Source organism: Colias eurytheme, chromosome 14, assembly GCF_061535395.1.
Source record: "Colias eurytheme isolate Ceu_HAF_F1 chromosome 14, ilColEury1 Martin Lab GWU primary, whole genome shotgun sequence".
Lineage (NCBI taxonomy): Eukaryota > Metazoa > Arthropoda > Insecta > Lepidoptera > Pieridae > Colias > Colias eurytheme.
This window is the reverse complement of record NC_142993.1, coordinates 7,956,373-7,973,375: the sequence shown is the minus strand read 5'-3', so window position 1 is coordinate 7,973,375 and position 17,003 is coordinate 7,956,373. Positions and strand designations below refer to the sequence as shown.

Genomic DNA, 17,003 nt, shown 5'->3' with positions numbered 1-17,003 from the left:
ATTATTCAGTACTAAGTTTGTGGTTATAATCTAAATCTGCATACACTTGGCCCTATATTTGCGCACATTAAGTCTGTTATGGCAAGCTAAAAGCTGATCTGTATAATGACGAGCTTACATAACGTTACGATGGTATTAACATTCATCCACGTGTACCAAATAGCTAACATAAAAGCCCCGAATGTTGACATTTGTAACTCCATACATAACAATCAAACAATGGCTTATTGGAGGCGATAAATGACATTTTTAAGGCAATAAATGCGCGATAAATGAAATATTTCAGCGCCAAACGAAATATTCATTAATATTATAGCGCTTATGGATGGATTATTAAAATTTTAAATGAGATCGTTTGACGTAATCCTCCATTGCAGTACGGCACACGTTTCATATTTCATTGCATTGAATTATCGGAATTAAAAACGTATTTGTTTCGGCCATTAGGGTTTTGGCAACGGATCGTGTTGGAGTTGCGTGTCGTACATAATGTGGAGCAGCGGGTGCTTATGTCCACCGTTTGAAATGTTTTAAAACTTACACGGAAAATTATATGGAAAACATTTTATTAATTTGTTCGTAGCAAAACTTTATCAATCTATATTTAATTATCCTACTATAATATTATAAACGCAAAAGTTTGTTTGTTACCTATATTTTTAAACAATCATTTTATGTTATTTATAATTATAGCATGCAACTTTATTTTTGTCTTATATAAATAATCATCATATCATATAAATGCCTAAACGATATACAGAGATTAAAAAGCTGAACATCCTAGTCATATTAGCGAAGTGTTTTATGAGCAAAATTATCACATGTCAGCCAAGTCCTATCCTGAAATAGGACAAGATAAAGGCAATACCCTGTGAAGCCTGTTATTGAGATACGCTTATCGTTTAGTTAACGTTGCTAAACTGTGAACGAGCTCGGAGCTAGAGTTCCTCGAATATGATACACTATCTATGAAGCATTTTGAAGGATAGTCAGAATGTGTAGACAGATTTTCCTATTGAAATATTGATAGTATGAAGCCAATTACTTACACGTCAAGAGATAACGTTGGTAAAATGTTTGGGTTGATTGAATTGATCTGTTATTTGTGTTTCAATTTATGAAGAAAGGCAAGAATTGTGTCAAATTCCACCAGTATACTTTTATGTCAATTCACATGTGTAACATTAAATTGGTAATGCAATTTGGTATTGTTTAATCCTTAACAATAACAATTTAAGGGATTTTATAATTCATGCAACAAATGAGCTTTATTATATGTATATTGAGCAATCCATCCAAATGCAAATCTTCAGTTAATAATAGTAGTAATCGTAGAACAATAATAACAAAATTGTTATATGCTTTAGCCAGGGGGTTTCCGTGTATTTCATATTTATAAAAGGTATTTATTAAACAGACAATATTATAAAATATCATCATATTTTTTCCAACGCTACTGTAGCTGTACGACCGCAAATTTCATCTATACTTTTCTTTAATGATGCTAGTTTCATGGAATTTTTTCTTAGGTCGCGTATAATATTATTTATATAAATTTACAGTGGCCCTACTTATTGGCACTAACGTTGACATGACATAGGGTCAATGTACCAATAGCTGACCAAGCGCCAATACATGACCGAAATTCAAATATACGCGCCAATTAAGAAAATACGGCAGCCCCAGATGATAGTTTATTGTTTTTTCTATAAAGCAACATCATCTATAAAATAAAAACAAACCTTGCTGCCAATGGTCAGAAATATTGACATTTTTTCAACACGAAGATGTAATTAAGTAGGTGCCCCGTAAGTAATCAACAATGAACAATGACATTTCCACTATTGTTAGATGGAGTTTTAATCATGGCTTAAACGTGAATCCTAATAAGACACAAATTATTGTTTGTGGTACGAAATATTTCGTATCCAGGATAGATTGGACTTCACTGCCGAAAGTAGTAGTTGATGGCGTTGCAATACCATATAGCAACGAAATTAAGTGCTTAGGAATTTGGATAGATTCATGCCTAACTTGGAGTTATCAAATAAAGGAGGTGCGTAAAAAGGTTTTCGCTGCTGCTAGTTCCATTCGCCGGCTACGCAACTTTCTGCCGATACCAACTAAAATTGCGCTCGTTCAAACACTCCTTTTACCTATAATAGATTATGCCGACGCGTGCTATCCTGACCTCTATGAATACCACCTTGACTGCCTTGAGCGCCTTCAAAATTTTTGCATAAGATTTGTGTTTGGCTTGCGCAAATACGATCATGTCTCCGAATTTCGTACTAAGCTCAAATGGCTTCCCATTCGTCTTCGCCGAAATACTCATATCCTTCACCTCCTGTACTGTGTTCTGTTTGATCCGAAAACACCGCAATATTTAAAAGAGAGATTTGAGTTCCTTGTGTCTAATATCCACCCGATTCGATCATCAAACAAGTCTCGTCTGGTCGTACCAGGTCATGTAAATCATATATATAATTCTTCCTTTACTGTGCGTGCCATCAGACTATGGAACGATCTACCATTAGACATAAGAGAAGCTCAATCTCTACTCACATTCAAAACACTGCTGAAGCGATTTTACCTGTCCAAGTAATGAATTTAGATCTACCTGTTTAGAGTTAAATATCTTTGTATTGATGCTGTCTCCGTATGTGTCTGCTTTTCGACTAGTAAATAGCTCATTTCTTTCTGTATGTATGTATATGTATGTGTATGTACGTATATGTATATTTATGTGTATGTATGTATATGTATATTTATGTGTATGTATGTATGTTTATGTTTGTATGTGTATGTATATATGTATATGTTTGTATGTATATAATATGGATATATGTGTATTTTATTTATGTGCTCTAAACTATAAACGCACCTCTTGCCCATTAACTTTTACTTCCACTGTTTCTCCTTGACCACCAGGTTGTCTGGAAGAGATCGCTGTCTTAGCGATAAGACCGCCTGTTGTGCTCAACTGTGTCTCTTTCTTTTATACATTTGATTTTGTAATTTTTATGTCCTGGTGCACAATAAAGTATTTTTGTTGTTGTTGTTGTAATCACATTTTTTACTAAGATTTTTTTATCGGGAGTTGATTGGGAAATCTTAATTTATCTTGAATGCAATCGATTACTCTTTATATGTCTTGTTATAGGCATAATGTTGAACTATTCTGTTATAGACTTTCGGCTTCATTTTTGGCATGAACAGTTTTTCATGATTTTTAGCGGCCTGGTTATCTTTTGGAGCAACAAAAACAATTTTTCGCCTATTGTTGACCAGTATGGTCAGCTCTTGGTTCTTTATATTTTGCTAAGAAAGACTTGCTTTGTTTTGTGCTTATACCTACCTAATATAACAAACCATATAAGCCGTAGTTAAGTCATAGCTATATGTTGCATATTTCCAAAAGCTGACCACCGTAACATTTTTATACCGAACTTAGTTGGTCAGGTTTCGGGGCCGAGAATATTATTAACCTTGAGTTGTCCACTTGATTTCCGTGACCAAGTGGTTTGATTTCATCAACCTATTTTTATTTATTAAATAATATATTTATTTATTAAACAAAACTAATGTTCGAAGAAGGACGTTTTGTCCATTTTGAAAATGGTCAACTTTTAGAGCAATGATGGTCAGATATTGGTGATCAGTGGTCAAGTAATGGTGTTTTTAGCAGAAGTTACTTTCAGAGTAGTTTTCACAAAACCTTTAAAGGTTATCAAATTGATATTAAGAACAATAGTTGCAGTGAGTATTCAATTATCAGTGTCCCAAAAATAACATTGAACGTAAAACAAATAACCCGTTTATTATATGTAGCTAAAGATAAAACCGCTTAAATGGTCAACTAGTGGTACATCCACCCTAATAAATGATAGAATATTATAGAAATGAAAAAGTGAGTAGATACATTCAGAATTTTGTATATAACTGAGGTAGGCTAATGTAGGTAACATTTTGTCATTTTTTCATTTTAGCGTAATATCAGTTATTTGAATATATCGAGCTTTATAACAAATAGTTATTATACATACTATGTCAATTGTCATACTGTATGTGTTCCAAAACATAAGTATTAGGTACACGTTGTCTAATTTCTAAGTAAGTTTTATGTACCTAGCATATTTCAAGTAACGCTCTATAGCGTATTTTTCTAATAAACCAAAAAGGTCCAACGCAGTTAATTTAAGACGGATAGAGGAGTATAAATATCTCTAACGAAAAGTACAGTTTATATGACACTGTAGCATACAAAAGTATTACGTATTAGACAATCAGTCACCGTGACTCAGCCCCAACGTTTGTTTTGATTTCTTACCCCATGCCAATGCCATTTATATGTAGCGAAATTGGAAAGTTCAACTTATCTCAGATTTAGATAGCGAGGCAATTTATAAAAGGATCCCTCCCGAAGTGATCTCCTGACGGCTGCTACTGTCGCCTGACTGACAAACTAGAACTTTCTCGAATTCTCTGTTGTTCGATGAATCGTTATTTTTAGAATTGCATTTTTACACTGAAGAAGAATACATGTAAAGCTATTAATCGATTATATAAAAGAAAAGAAGATAAAACATTAATGCTATGTGCAACTTATGTATTAATTGTTGTTGAAGGTATGGTGAAATCCTTTAGGGATGTTCAATCGTCTCTTAAATTTAGGGGATTAAGCATTGAATTTAATTCGAATCTGAGTTCATAATTTTTTAGGTTTTAGTAGGGTAGGGTAATCTACCAAATGTCTGTAAAAATATGGATCAGTGAAAATAAAAATGCATTGCTTCCACATATAGCCCACAGAGCAAAAAAGGATACTGATCAATGATGTAACCATGTAACACATAAAGAATAATGATTTACTATAACAAACAAAATACAAATTCCAATGTTTCATAGAACCTAAGGTTAATCCCAAAAGAAGTTCAATATAATAAAATAGATAAGTTACAATCAATCCCAATATCAGGCTGAAACAAAAATGGATTGTGATTCCAGATAAAAAGTGAACAATTCCAAAGTTTCTGTCTAAAAGCTTCGTGTCCTATCATGTTTTGAACAAAATCGATATTTCATTTTTTGGCCGCGGACAACTTACCTTTTTTGTTGGAAACAGCGTTTCTTATCTTTATGTGAAATTAATATTGAGCCTTTGAGTTTACTGAGCAACTTTCTTGCTGATTTTTTGCCTCCGAATTGTTTTGTATTTCGTAAGATTGAAATATATTTCTCACCATTAGGGAATGTGTTTTTGTCAAAATATAGCGGCTTTAAAGATAGTAATTTGCTATTTTCATATACTTAGATATATTTTGCTTAAAAATATAAAAAGGTAATTGCAAAATCATGAGCGTAATACGAGTAGATTTATCTTATGTATGAACTTTTGTTCGAGAAACCGAATTACATATTGTATACTAATTGTTCTCATGCAAAAATTTAAGATCTTTATCTTTAAGCGATTAAGAGAAAAAGCAAATATATTCGTATTACATGCAAATCTCATGGGTACACAATAACACACAATACACACACACATGCTTTTCCCCGATTGCACTGTACTTTCGACAGATCTGGGTCTGATTAATTTTATGAAATACTAATTGGAAAAAGATAAACTTACAAAGAAAGCTTTTTATTGCTTATATGCATAAGCATATAAATGCTTCAAGAAAAATGATAATAGTAATATTTTTATACCTAATAGTTATTAATTAACACCTTTTGAGTAAAACGGGAAAAAATATGCGATTGCGAAAATGTCGGTCGTTTCGATATCATTTAATTCGTCATGCTATTAATGTCATGTAGTTTTGCGTCTATTTTAACTCCATCAGAACGAAAATATCCTGTAGACTATAATTACTGCGATCATTTGCGACTTGTGGCAACGTTTCGAAGAAATTTCTTTGTGAATTAACTTAAAGTAATTTTTTGCTCATTAACCCGCGCTGCAGATTGGTTAATGTAAACGGGAACTGCTAAATTGGTTTAATTTTTTATTAATTAGTTTGCTTTCTCGTATTCAATGTGGCCGTCTGTAAAAAATGAAGTTTGTATAATATTTATGATCTCCGCATTTAAAGTACACCAGTTTGAATTTAAACGAAATTTTTGCGATTTTATTCGGTTTTTTTCTATAAATGAATTAAAAGTAACGTAATTGAAAGTCAGGTCATAAAGTAAGTAATAAAAATTGGAATTTTTAAATTAAATGTTTATTGGACGTTATTATTTAAATTGAGCTTCGTAACAACGAATGATAGAAATAATTCGTTTACTATTTTATTTACATTTCGAGTACTACTCATAAAATATATTTCGCTCCAATTTATTTGGCGTAATTTAAGATCTACTTCAATTTTCTTCAAATCTTGACACTATAGTTGAGTCATAGTTGAGTACTTCAGATTAACACGAACTTTTTACGGCCTTATAAAGGGATATTACATCTCATTTTGATTTAAATAAAAACACATTTAGAAATCTTGATTACATCAAAAGCCTAAGATGTTTTGAAATCTAATAACAGTTACCTATTGTTTTTTCTTAATTATATTATCTCATTTGGTGCACCTATATTCATCTTGTGTTTAAAAATGACAAGAAATAAATATTGTAATTAATAATTATGAAACAAGAGCATTCTTGACATGAAATCCATAAAGCTCCCTTTCCAGAAACAAAGGAATTGCAACAACTAATTCATTTTACCGTTTCAACCCCAACTTATCAACTGTTTGTGAATTTGTTTTCTTTTATTTGCGTCTATAGCGCTTATTTTTTCTTCCTTAAGAACAAAGAAAGCCACGTTATAAAAAGAACAGCAAACTTGTCAAAGTGCAAACTACATAGCACTGTAGTGACTCGAATTGTCTTTTTGTTTGTCCCAAAGGAGTGTTTATATTAAAGGGATACAACTTTATGGAATATTTACGAACATACTGTACAAGTGAAGTTACGTGAAACACGTATAAACTTGGAAAGTGTTACATATTTAAAATTGAATTCTATTTGCATTTTATCTTAATATTTAGTTTAGTTTTTGGAAATGACGATTTTTGAAGATATCTTGGAAAAAGGATTATGATTTTCTGTATTTTTATACGATATAATTTTTACAATAGGTTTATAAGTTTAAGTTTCGTCATTCTTGTCGTCGTCACCAACAATAAAATAAAGCAAACGAGCTTGATCTTATCAGTAATGAGATATTTCAGCTAATTTCTTATAGACAATGTTTTAATTCAATGTGTAAACATGTAGTTAGGTAATACAAGTTTTTAGCATATTATACAAACATTTCAAAGCTTTGCAATTAAAAATTGCTGTTTTTCAATTAAAGTCTGTTTTTTATTTAGTGACGATGCAGTATTTTATTTTCATAGTATGTCAGCCAAAAAACTAGAATCATTAAAACTGCTTTAGTATTCAATACATTCGAGAAATACTCATAATAAAATAAACATTTTCAGTCGAATTGATAATTTCAAAACGTACAATCGAGTTCACGCTTTTCCCTCATGTCTGCGGCAATTAGGAAACGAATAACTTTATAAAACAGTAATTAATAAAACCCCTTAATAAAACCTGTATCCAGTTTATGTGAAAGGAGGCGCTTGTAAACTGTCAGGCGACCGTCAAACTTTTCACTCAGGCCACTCGGCTCACATTTGTGAGTCCGTTGCATTATCGCTGCCTTCTCGAGTAGCTTAGATCTGATTTAGACTGAAGTTTTAGGTAAATAATGTAGATTGAAGATAAATAATAATATAAAGGATGTTTTCACAATTAGTTGGGAAATCTGTAGCAGTTTCGTCTGTTTTATAATGAGTACGTTGGTCTAAAAAAGAAAATATTTTTTCGTATTATGCATGATGTCATGGATTACTGCTCGAATCTAAATGATGCTTTTCTGATTGAAATTAGTATTAAAATAAGCGTTTATTAGCTTCAAGATTGCTTCTTCTAATAACTTCTAATCTTGCGAAATTCTTCACATAAATTACAGACATAGTGCAGGAAGAAAGCTCCCGATTATAAGTAGCTCATAGATAAATTATTACCTATTGATAATTTATAAGAAAATATATAGATACTTTATATAGATACTAATAGAAGTATAGTACAATTATTTCATTATTTGTATGATCTTCTACAGATGGTGTTGATAGCAATATCACAAAGTGACGCTTGTGCTTTTCACAAATTGAATTTTTAATCACAAAAAGGGCATACAGTAATTAAAATTAGTACTGAAGTTAATAAAACATCGTTAATGAATGGTGAATGATAAGATAAATAAATATGAACATTAAGAAACAAAATATTTACGTACTGTTAAAGAATATATTTACATTCATGATAGTTTTCGGTTAGTTTATGTATGGTTATTTTCATATTAAAACTTTCCATTTCGGGCGGTATATTATGCGGCACATAAAAACTTTATTCTGTGGCTAACCGCATTAAACAGTTAAAATTTCTTCTGTTTACTGCAGTGTGTTTATGGTCAGTGTTACTTCTGTATTATATGGACGTTCTGTTACGTCTGGACCGTATAAATTTGATATTTACCAGCATTGAATTTGGTAGCTCTTTTGTGCTTGAAGTAAGTTGATATAGCACATAACTATAAAACTATAAATAGAAATATGAAACGCAGAAAGTCCCATAAACTTCACTGTCTCACTAAAAGATAAGGGAAAAAAAAAATGTCTCTCAATCATTTGACCCACTTGTTAAAGAAAATTGTTGCGATCAATAAAACTATATAAGCTATTAGCCTATAGGTAAACAAAACAAAACCACAAAATATCTAACCTCTGTCACTAACAGTGATTTAATTTCTTATTTACTATTAATTAGCTCAAAAATTTAAAACCTTAGATAGAAAAATGCTTCTCATAATTTAATATAAGTTTAAAACAGCACTCGAACATACGCAAACTTTCTAAACTCAGGTACAAAATCATAAGACCAGGGAATTTTGTATAAAATGTGACGGATGTTATTTTTAATAAGTCGCGTCTGGCGCACGTTCATGTTATCGTTACAAAGTTAATTATGTATGTCAAATGAATTTATTTAGTAATCTCCTTGTTAGGCAACTGCTTTATGGCGTCTCATTACAGTAATTATGTAAACAGGCACGTTCAAAAAATTATATTGGACCACGCCAATTAGCGAACGAAACATTTTTCCAAAAGTATGATGTTATGAGCACGATATTTATTAATTATTTTAATTGGCTATTAAAACTTAGAACTCGGCGAAAACAAGATGTTTTTATCGTTTCTGTATCGTTAATACGACGAAGTAGACTAATTTGCGGAAAATGTTTATTCAGTAGAGCAAATCTTTATTTATTTTCAATGAGAAATTACTTGAAACGGTTGTATTTCGCGGACAAATTCGTTGAACGAATTTTATTATTTTATTATTTTTTATTATTTTATTTTATTAGTTTCCAAACAGCTTATACAACAATATAACAAACAAATTATTCAAGTACAATTAATAACGTTCTATGTATAAGCCTATTCTATGGATACACAAATGTTTAGAGTGTGAAAGATGTAAAAACAATTAAAAATACTGTTACCGTATTAAAAATACTGTTAATAATTTCATCAATCTTATCTTCTATCAATTCTGTAATTGGTTGTTCAGATAAATATTATTCTTAGTATTGTTATTATAATATAAACTTTTATGAACATTCAAAAGCTAATATAGAATAAATAATAAAAATATCATTTAAACGATCTACGCAGCTTCATTAATATGCATTTAATGATTCAATTAAATAATTTTAAAATAGGTTTACGGTTGTATAACACATACCTACCTACCAGAAGCGACCACCGATGCATAATTATTATTCTGGTTACAATTTAATTACCACCCACTGATTATGCGTTGGGAATGTGAATTTTGATTTTAAAGATGTAGAGAAAATGTCGACTTTGATTTATTTTATACGGTAGAGGTAATGTTTGTATTGGTTACCGTCCACATTATGTTAATTGTCAAATAATATTCGTATTAAGGAATTTAACAGTGTATTGTAGTTAAATAAAATAGTGAATAAATTTAATTTCAAACATGATCAAATTTAACAAGGTCGGCTTCGTCAACTTCTTAAATAAATGTTCTAATCTTTTAAAATGTTTATACACAGAAAACTATATTTTTAAAATATTATAATAATGTAGTATAATTTTTGCTTTTTAAATGATAATTAGCTAAGAAGGATCTTAGAGATGTCAATGACAACGAAATAATTATACATAATCCATTGAGATATACATATGGAGACGACACCGCCTACATCACTTATGTTCCGCTCAACATACGCCATATGGCGTAACTACAAGCTCATTTTTTATTTGATTTAAAGTGAAACGCATCAAATATGCCTTCGTGTGTGTTACGATAATGCACAGATAATACAAATAATACGGAAAAGTGCAAAGGAATAACTTTCATCGGTAAGTATCTAACTAGATAATAATTTTTAAAACTTAGAGCAAAAAAATGGCGCACAGATTTTGTTCGTGGTGTCTCCTCCATATGTAGTAATATTATCTCAATGACATAATCAGATTTTTTGCTTAATTTATTACTGAGCTGGAACGAGACCGGTCGACGATGGTTTTATTTAATAAAACATGTTTATTAGTAGACATTAATGAAATACCTATTAATTTTAATTACTTTTTTTGTTTTATATTATCTGTGTGCTGATAATTAATGCTCATTTTGGAAAATTTAAAATTTGATGTCGTCGTCGTTGGCCTATTTAATCTGTGGCAGATTATTATATATGCAGTTACATGTGTGCTGATATATGTATATAGGTTGAATTTAACAGTACAAGTCCCTTCGCATAAAGACAAAGATATTAATTGCAATACTAATAAATGAGTTCGTAATATTCTTAACTATCGTTAATTTGCCAACACATTTTGCAGTTTGCTACGAAAGCTACGGAACAAGGGAACTCGAGTGGCATTCAAATTACGTCCATTTCGAGCTATTTCGAGACGTCACTCCAAATCGATGTCATGATGCGCGGCAATCAATATGCACTGTCAGGCGACTCGTCTAATTACCACTAGTGCCAATAGAGGGCATGGCTCGAAGACTAATGGTGGTTGTTAGCCGGTAATTGTGAGCAAAATAAACACTAATCACTCTCATTTTAATAGAACGTCAGAAAATGCTTGTTTTGGGTATGGTGTAAATGGCGTGGTCTTGTTGATAATATTTTACCGAGAACAGAATATACTAATACTAGTATAGTGTCATATTTTACTGAGGTAATACTTATATTATATTTGATCAAACGTTGGATGGATTTAGGATTATCGTGTTCGAATAGACATGTTAGACATTTTAGGAAGGATTAAGATTACACAACATGCTGAAGCAATAAAATTGTTTGATTAAAAATATTACTAAAATTTTATTCATTTAATCATATTTAGGAGAGCATTTATAGAATTTCGAAGTTTTCGGCCGGTACAGCGTGGTAGAATTTATTGATAATGCCTACGATTTCACCAAGCAGTTCCTTAATGATTGGTCCTCCGACTTCAGTCACCATTTCCTTCCAGCTGTGGTTCATGATTTCTAGGATAGGCTTGGCTGAAAAGAACAATGAAGACATTAGTGTGTGTTGGATATTCTTAATAATTAAGTATAACATTCCTTTGTAAATTAGAGCGGTAAAAACCTTACAATAACTACGAAAATCCAAGATAAGTGGGATTAGTTTTAGCAATTGTTTCACTTTTAAAGAAGTTTTTTTACGTTTACAGCAAGATATTTTAATCTAACACGATTACTTAAAACACTTGAAAAAACCGGAAAAAAAAAATATTAGCTGGATTCACATGGTTATGTTACAAAGTTAGGCAAAAATGTCATTTAATAAATGTAAGATAAAAGAATAAGATACCCACCTCTAGTCTCATCTCCGTCAAAGAGATTGTCGAAGCGAATATCGACCTTTTCAACCAGATCATAAGAGTAGTCGAAACCGGTGATTTTCCAATGTTTCTTGCCGTCTGCTCCTTGGACTGTCTTTATTTTTTGTACTACGGTGATTTTTACTCTGTCTGAAATTAAAATACGCGATCTTGAAATTTAACTCACAACGCGCCTAAAGAAGTTTATTTCAATTAAAAAAACAGTTTTGATTTAAGTGGCTCTTTCGGGCTGATTATAATATTATACATCAGAAAATTTACTTACTTGTCTTGATTTCGAAGTCACCATCTCCATAGGCCTCAAAGAACAGCATTTTTCCTTTAAGATCATACTGGCCGTTAGCTTTAAGGGGACATTCCACTGTCATGGTGACTGTTGATTTATCTAAATCACGGCTGTAATAATACAATTATTCATTATTATATATTTTTTTATATATTTCAGAGGCGTGAATGAGAAGAAATACATTCTTCGTGGAACGAAGCTTTTAAAAACTTGCAGGGTGCAGTTGGATCCACTACTTATACCTAATGGATTTCGATTATTGGAACTGATGTGAGGTACATAATGTACATCTATACTAATATTATAAAGCTGAAGAGTTTGTTTGTTTGTTTGAACGCGCTAATCTCGGGAACTACTGGTCCGATTTTGAAAAATTCTTTCAGTGTTAGAAAGTTCATTTATCGAGGAAGGCTATAGTCTATATATCACCACGCTAAGACCAACATGAGCTGAGCCACGCGGGTGAAACCGCGGGGCTCAGCTAGTATGTAATAAATAGAAAAATAGATCAGTATCTGCAGTTCGAGGTGTGAATGTGTTACATTTTAAAACGCATCGATTATTTATCTTTATATCAACAGAAAAGCATACCCACTTAAGTGTTATTATATTGTGTTTAATAACAAACCGATGATCAACTAAAAATACAACATAACAATATGTGTTTCTAGAAAATCAAAAGCACCAATTATTGTAAGCATTTAAATTATCAACCTTGAAGTAAGAGAGACAACTGGTTTTAATTACAATGTTCAAGAAGATCTAGTAAATTAACGATAGAAGGTTAGGACTTAGCTCTAATCACGGGTTAAAAGGTTATCTTTTATATGTTTTTAAATAATTACACGTTAACACACATTGCATAAAAATATAACTTGGTTACTGTCAGTTATCTCAGTATAGTCTCTCTATACATAATACAAGAAAATTGATATCTTTACTCTTCTTAAGAGGAGGCTCCCTAGACGCTAACACAGCCGTAGGTAATAAAGTTGAATATCGCGTGCGCTCTCTGATCGCGTTCGAGCTCGAAACTAAATCTTGTAAGTCTTAATTCTTATTTCGTTTATAACTAAATTACTTTAGTAATTAATTGATCTAGAGAAAAAATTAGATTGGATAGTAAACTATATTTTCTTACTGTTAACATTTATTTTAGACATAAAGTCCAAATAATCTTAAAAAAATGTAATAATCCTTAAAAAAGGCATAATTTTTGAATAAAAAATGAATTATGCGAAAATGTTACAATTACGTACATGGAAAGAAAAAGACCCAGTAAATCATATACTAAAGTTCCATTTTGATTGTATGTGAGACTGTTTCAGAATATTAATGCAAATTCATATAAAATTTAGGGAGCCTCCTCTTAAGGAGTTGAGCGTAATTAAGATATAGCAAAAAAAATCGCATTAGACAAAAATGATTGTTTAAAATTACCTGAGAGATCATATTGTCTATATATAATATATTCGTTAAACAGTTACTGCTATATTTCCAAGCTATTTTAGTTTTGTTTTGTTCACATGTTTAAGTACCTGATGATTTTTGTATATTTATTGAAGTGAAAACTTCTTTAGCGGCGTTGGGTATAAAATCTTAAACTCGCGTCAGGACACGTGGCCTGATCGAAAAAGCGTAAGACGGATTTTTTTTTTAGCCCTTATATTCCATGCGTAAGACGGATACCATTCCAAAATATCAAACATGCTGAACGTTAATAATCAAGTTTTCACTTCTGCCGGCACTCCCGGAGTGCAACCCGTCTTTTTGTAATTGTACTTACGTTACGCTCTCAATCTTGCACTTGCTAGCACCAACAATCTTCATGTTCCTGAAGCCCAGTTTCAGATTGGCGCCATCATTACGGATGTCGTCGATGGATAGCGGGTCTGAGGAGATCACACCAAACTCCTTGATACCAGCGGCCACGTATCTTACTGCGCTCTGCGCGCTGGCCAGCATGCATGCGTTGTCAGTTGGTTTACATGGCTTTATGTAGGACACTGGAATAAATATTTGGTTGAATTGAACGTGTGTATTATGTTTACATCATGAAGAATGAAGTATTATTATGTTTACATAATACATAGTCGCAGCCGATAGTTGGATAAATCTATAATGCTATGCTACATATCAAATCTTTATATTTAAACTTTTTTTTTAATTGGGAATAGGGAAGCGCTTGACCACAATCTCGCCTGATGTTAAGCTGAGATGTGGTCGCAGGCCGTATTCAGAAAGAAAGCTGGAAACTTATAAGCGCTTACCGGCGCTTGTCAGCGCTGGTTCGTTCTACATAAAGGAAGCAGGTTGAAGTAAACCAATATAAATTTTATATGGCAGCGCCCAGCGCTGTCCAGCGCGTGTTGAAGCTTGTCGGCGCCGATCGGCGCTTATCGGCGCGTGTTCATATATTTTCCTGCGCGGGATACCAGCACTAACAAGCGCCGGTAAGCGCTTATAAGTTTCCAGCTTTCTTTCTGAATACGCCCTAAGATGGAACGCGCTTCCTTAGAATTAATAGATTACTTACAATCTGTAAAATATGAACTATTGAAAATAATCAAAGTTTAAGAGCTTTCATGCTTCGTCTAAGTGCTGATAAATTAATTCGTAGATACAAATGTTATAAATGGAAAACTCCGTCTGTTTGATAGGTTTTCAAGGCTATACTACGGCAACGATTTGCATTAAATTTTTAATGAAAATAGATAAAACTCAAGTTCAAACACTGGCTACTTTTGATTATAATTTGAATTAAAACAAATATAATTTTAATTATAACAATTTTAAATCAACCCAGGTTTAGAAGATTATGAGCGTTATTTTGTTTGAGGATGAGGAGGGAACATCTAAGTGTTGTTTATAATATCGACATATCTACTACTGCATAAATTATAATTTTAGTAATTTTTCCAAACATATTCATGTATAGAGTATAGACCCTAACTACGCGAATTGATTTGAAATGAATTTTGGTATGTGATATTTGATTTTTTTATAATATATAGACGGTAGAAGTACCTCAGGATGTCTGTCTGTTTGTTATGATTGCACTCCAGAACTAATTGATGAAGTCTAGATAGGGGACTTTGTGGAAACAAAGCGTGAAGATGATGAAAAAGGGGATTCAAATTTGTATGGGGAACGGCTATTGAGTAAAAGGTAAGGGAGTGAAAGTAAAGCTACGAGTGCAAAACTAGTTTATTTCTTAAAAATATATTTTATTTCTGAAGTAAGTCATATTACGATAAGTATAAAATAATGCTAATGCGGACATATTAACTACGCATATAATTATATATTTTACTCTATTTTTTATTATTTTAGCGAATAAATTGACCAAAAATAAAATATTAAGTTTTTAAACTAACGACGAATAAAATTTTGAAATGATATTTAAACAAAAGATTCGCTTTGAACATAATATAATATAATATTATACTAGTGGTCCGCCCCGGCTTCGCCCGTGGTACCTACATGTTTAAACTATCCTATCTCTCAAGTTGGATCGAACTGCACATGGTGTACGAATTTTATTATAATCGGTTAAGTGGTTTAGGAGTCCATTGAGGACAAACATTGTGACACGAGATTTATTATATATATTAAGATAGATACTAGACAGTTGTTATTTTGACCTTCAAAAATCTTGCTAAAACAGGAAAGCGGCAGACATTTAAAAAAAAAATATTTTAAATTAGATTCATTGAAGAATTCAATGAATTAATTAATTATGTGAAGGTTTTTAAACAGAAGCGTTGAAGAAGCCTTATTAGTCAAATGGAAGTGATAATTCTGTGCAAAGGATTAAGTGAATATTTCTTTTTTTGTTATAAAATGGCGCAAAATATATTGACTACTAGCGGTCCGCCCCGGCTTCGCCCGTGGTACATGTTTACGTTTTCTCTACATAAGAACCATCCTCGTACTTCAAGGAATATAATAAAAAAGAATTATCGAAATCGGTTCAGCCGTTCTCGAGTTATGCGCTTACCAACACATTTTGCGATTCATTTTTATCTATAAGATTTGTTATCGCTTAGTTAATAAAATAAATAAGTTTATACGGAATTACTTTTAACAAGCCGTCCGCGTCGTAGCTAATATAAGGTATACGATCAAATCTTTATTTAATGTAATAGTTGGTAGTAAATACATTTAATTATTTAATTTATAATTTCTAAATTATAGGAAAAAGCAATCACTGCAAAAGAAAATCAACAATAAGGTTCTCAGTCTTTCCTTACTTCCTTTTAAAAATATTCCTGGAAAATGAACGTCTAAAGCATAACATAAATATTTTACCTGACGCTGCATTGCAGAAAACAATGAAACCCACTATGTATATAAAATTGACTAACATTTTGATTAACACTATAAGTCTTTACAATGCTAAGGCCACTAAGATACTAAATCTCATGACAAATTTTACTTATTTATATGTATATAAATATACCAATTTGCATCGACGACGACAGCTGTATTATTTTTTCTAAGCATCATAAAACTTGTAACCGTGTCGAAGACATCTTGTTTGGCCATTTGTGTTATAAAAAATATAAAATATGATAAGGATTGCCTGCATAATTTGTAATAATCATTAGTAGTAAGCAAACGTATACTGAAAATAATAATAAAAAATCAAAGGAACATGAAACACCGTCTAAGTTATTTTTTCTACCAGTGTATACATTTATACTGAAAAT

At 31.6% G+C, this 17,003-nt stretch overlaps 1 protein-coding gene across 1 annotated transcript; it reads right to left on the bottom strand.

Moving 5' to 3' along the window:
• Positions 1-11,472: 11,472 nt before the first annotated feature.
• Positions 11,473-16,721, bottom strand: LOC149902995 (circadian clock-controlled protein daywake-like). Its single transcript, XM_090109247.1, has 5 exons — positions 16,603-16,721; positions 14,078-14,297; positions 12,271-12,401; positions 11,979-12,134; positions 11,473-11,661 (listed from the first exon to the last, which is right to left on the bottom strand). The coding sequence occupies exons 1-5, from the start codon at positions 16,658-16,660 to the stop codon at positions 11,510-11,512; spliced, it is 717 nt and encodes a 238-aa protein (XP_089965373.1). The 5' UTR covers positions 16,661-16,721; the 3' UTR covers positions 11,473-11,509.
• Positions 16,722-17,003: the final 282 nt, after the last annotated feature.

What these genes read in the sequence shown, in the direction of transcription:
- LOC149902995 (XM_090109247.1), bottom strand. Translation starts at nt 16,660, where the DNA reads ATGTTAGTCAATTTTATATACATAGTGGGTTTCATTGTTTTCTGCAAT. An exon ending in TTTCTGCAATGCAGCGTCAG is followed by an intron (nt 14,298 to 16,602) that starts GTAAAATATTTA and finishes TATTTATTCCAG; the next exon opens with TGTCCTACATAAAGCCATGT. An exon ending in TGACGGAGATGAGACTAGAG is followed by an intron (nt 11,662 to 11,978) that starts GTGGGTATCTTA and finishes TGTTCTTTTCAG; the next exon opens with CCAAGCCTATCCTAGAAATC.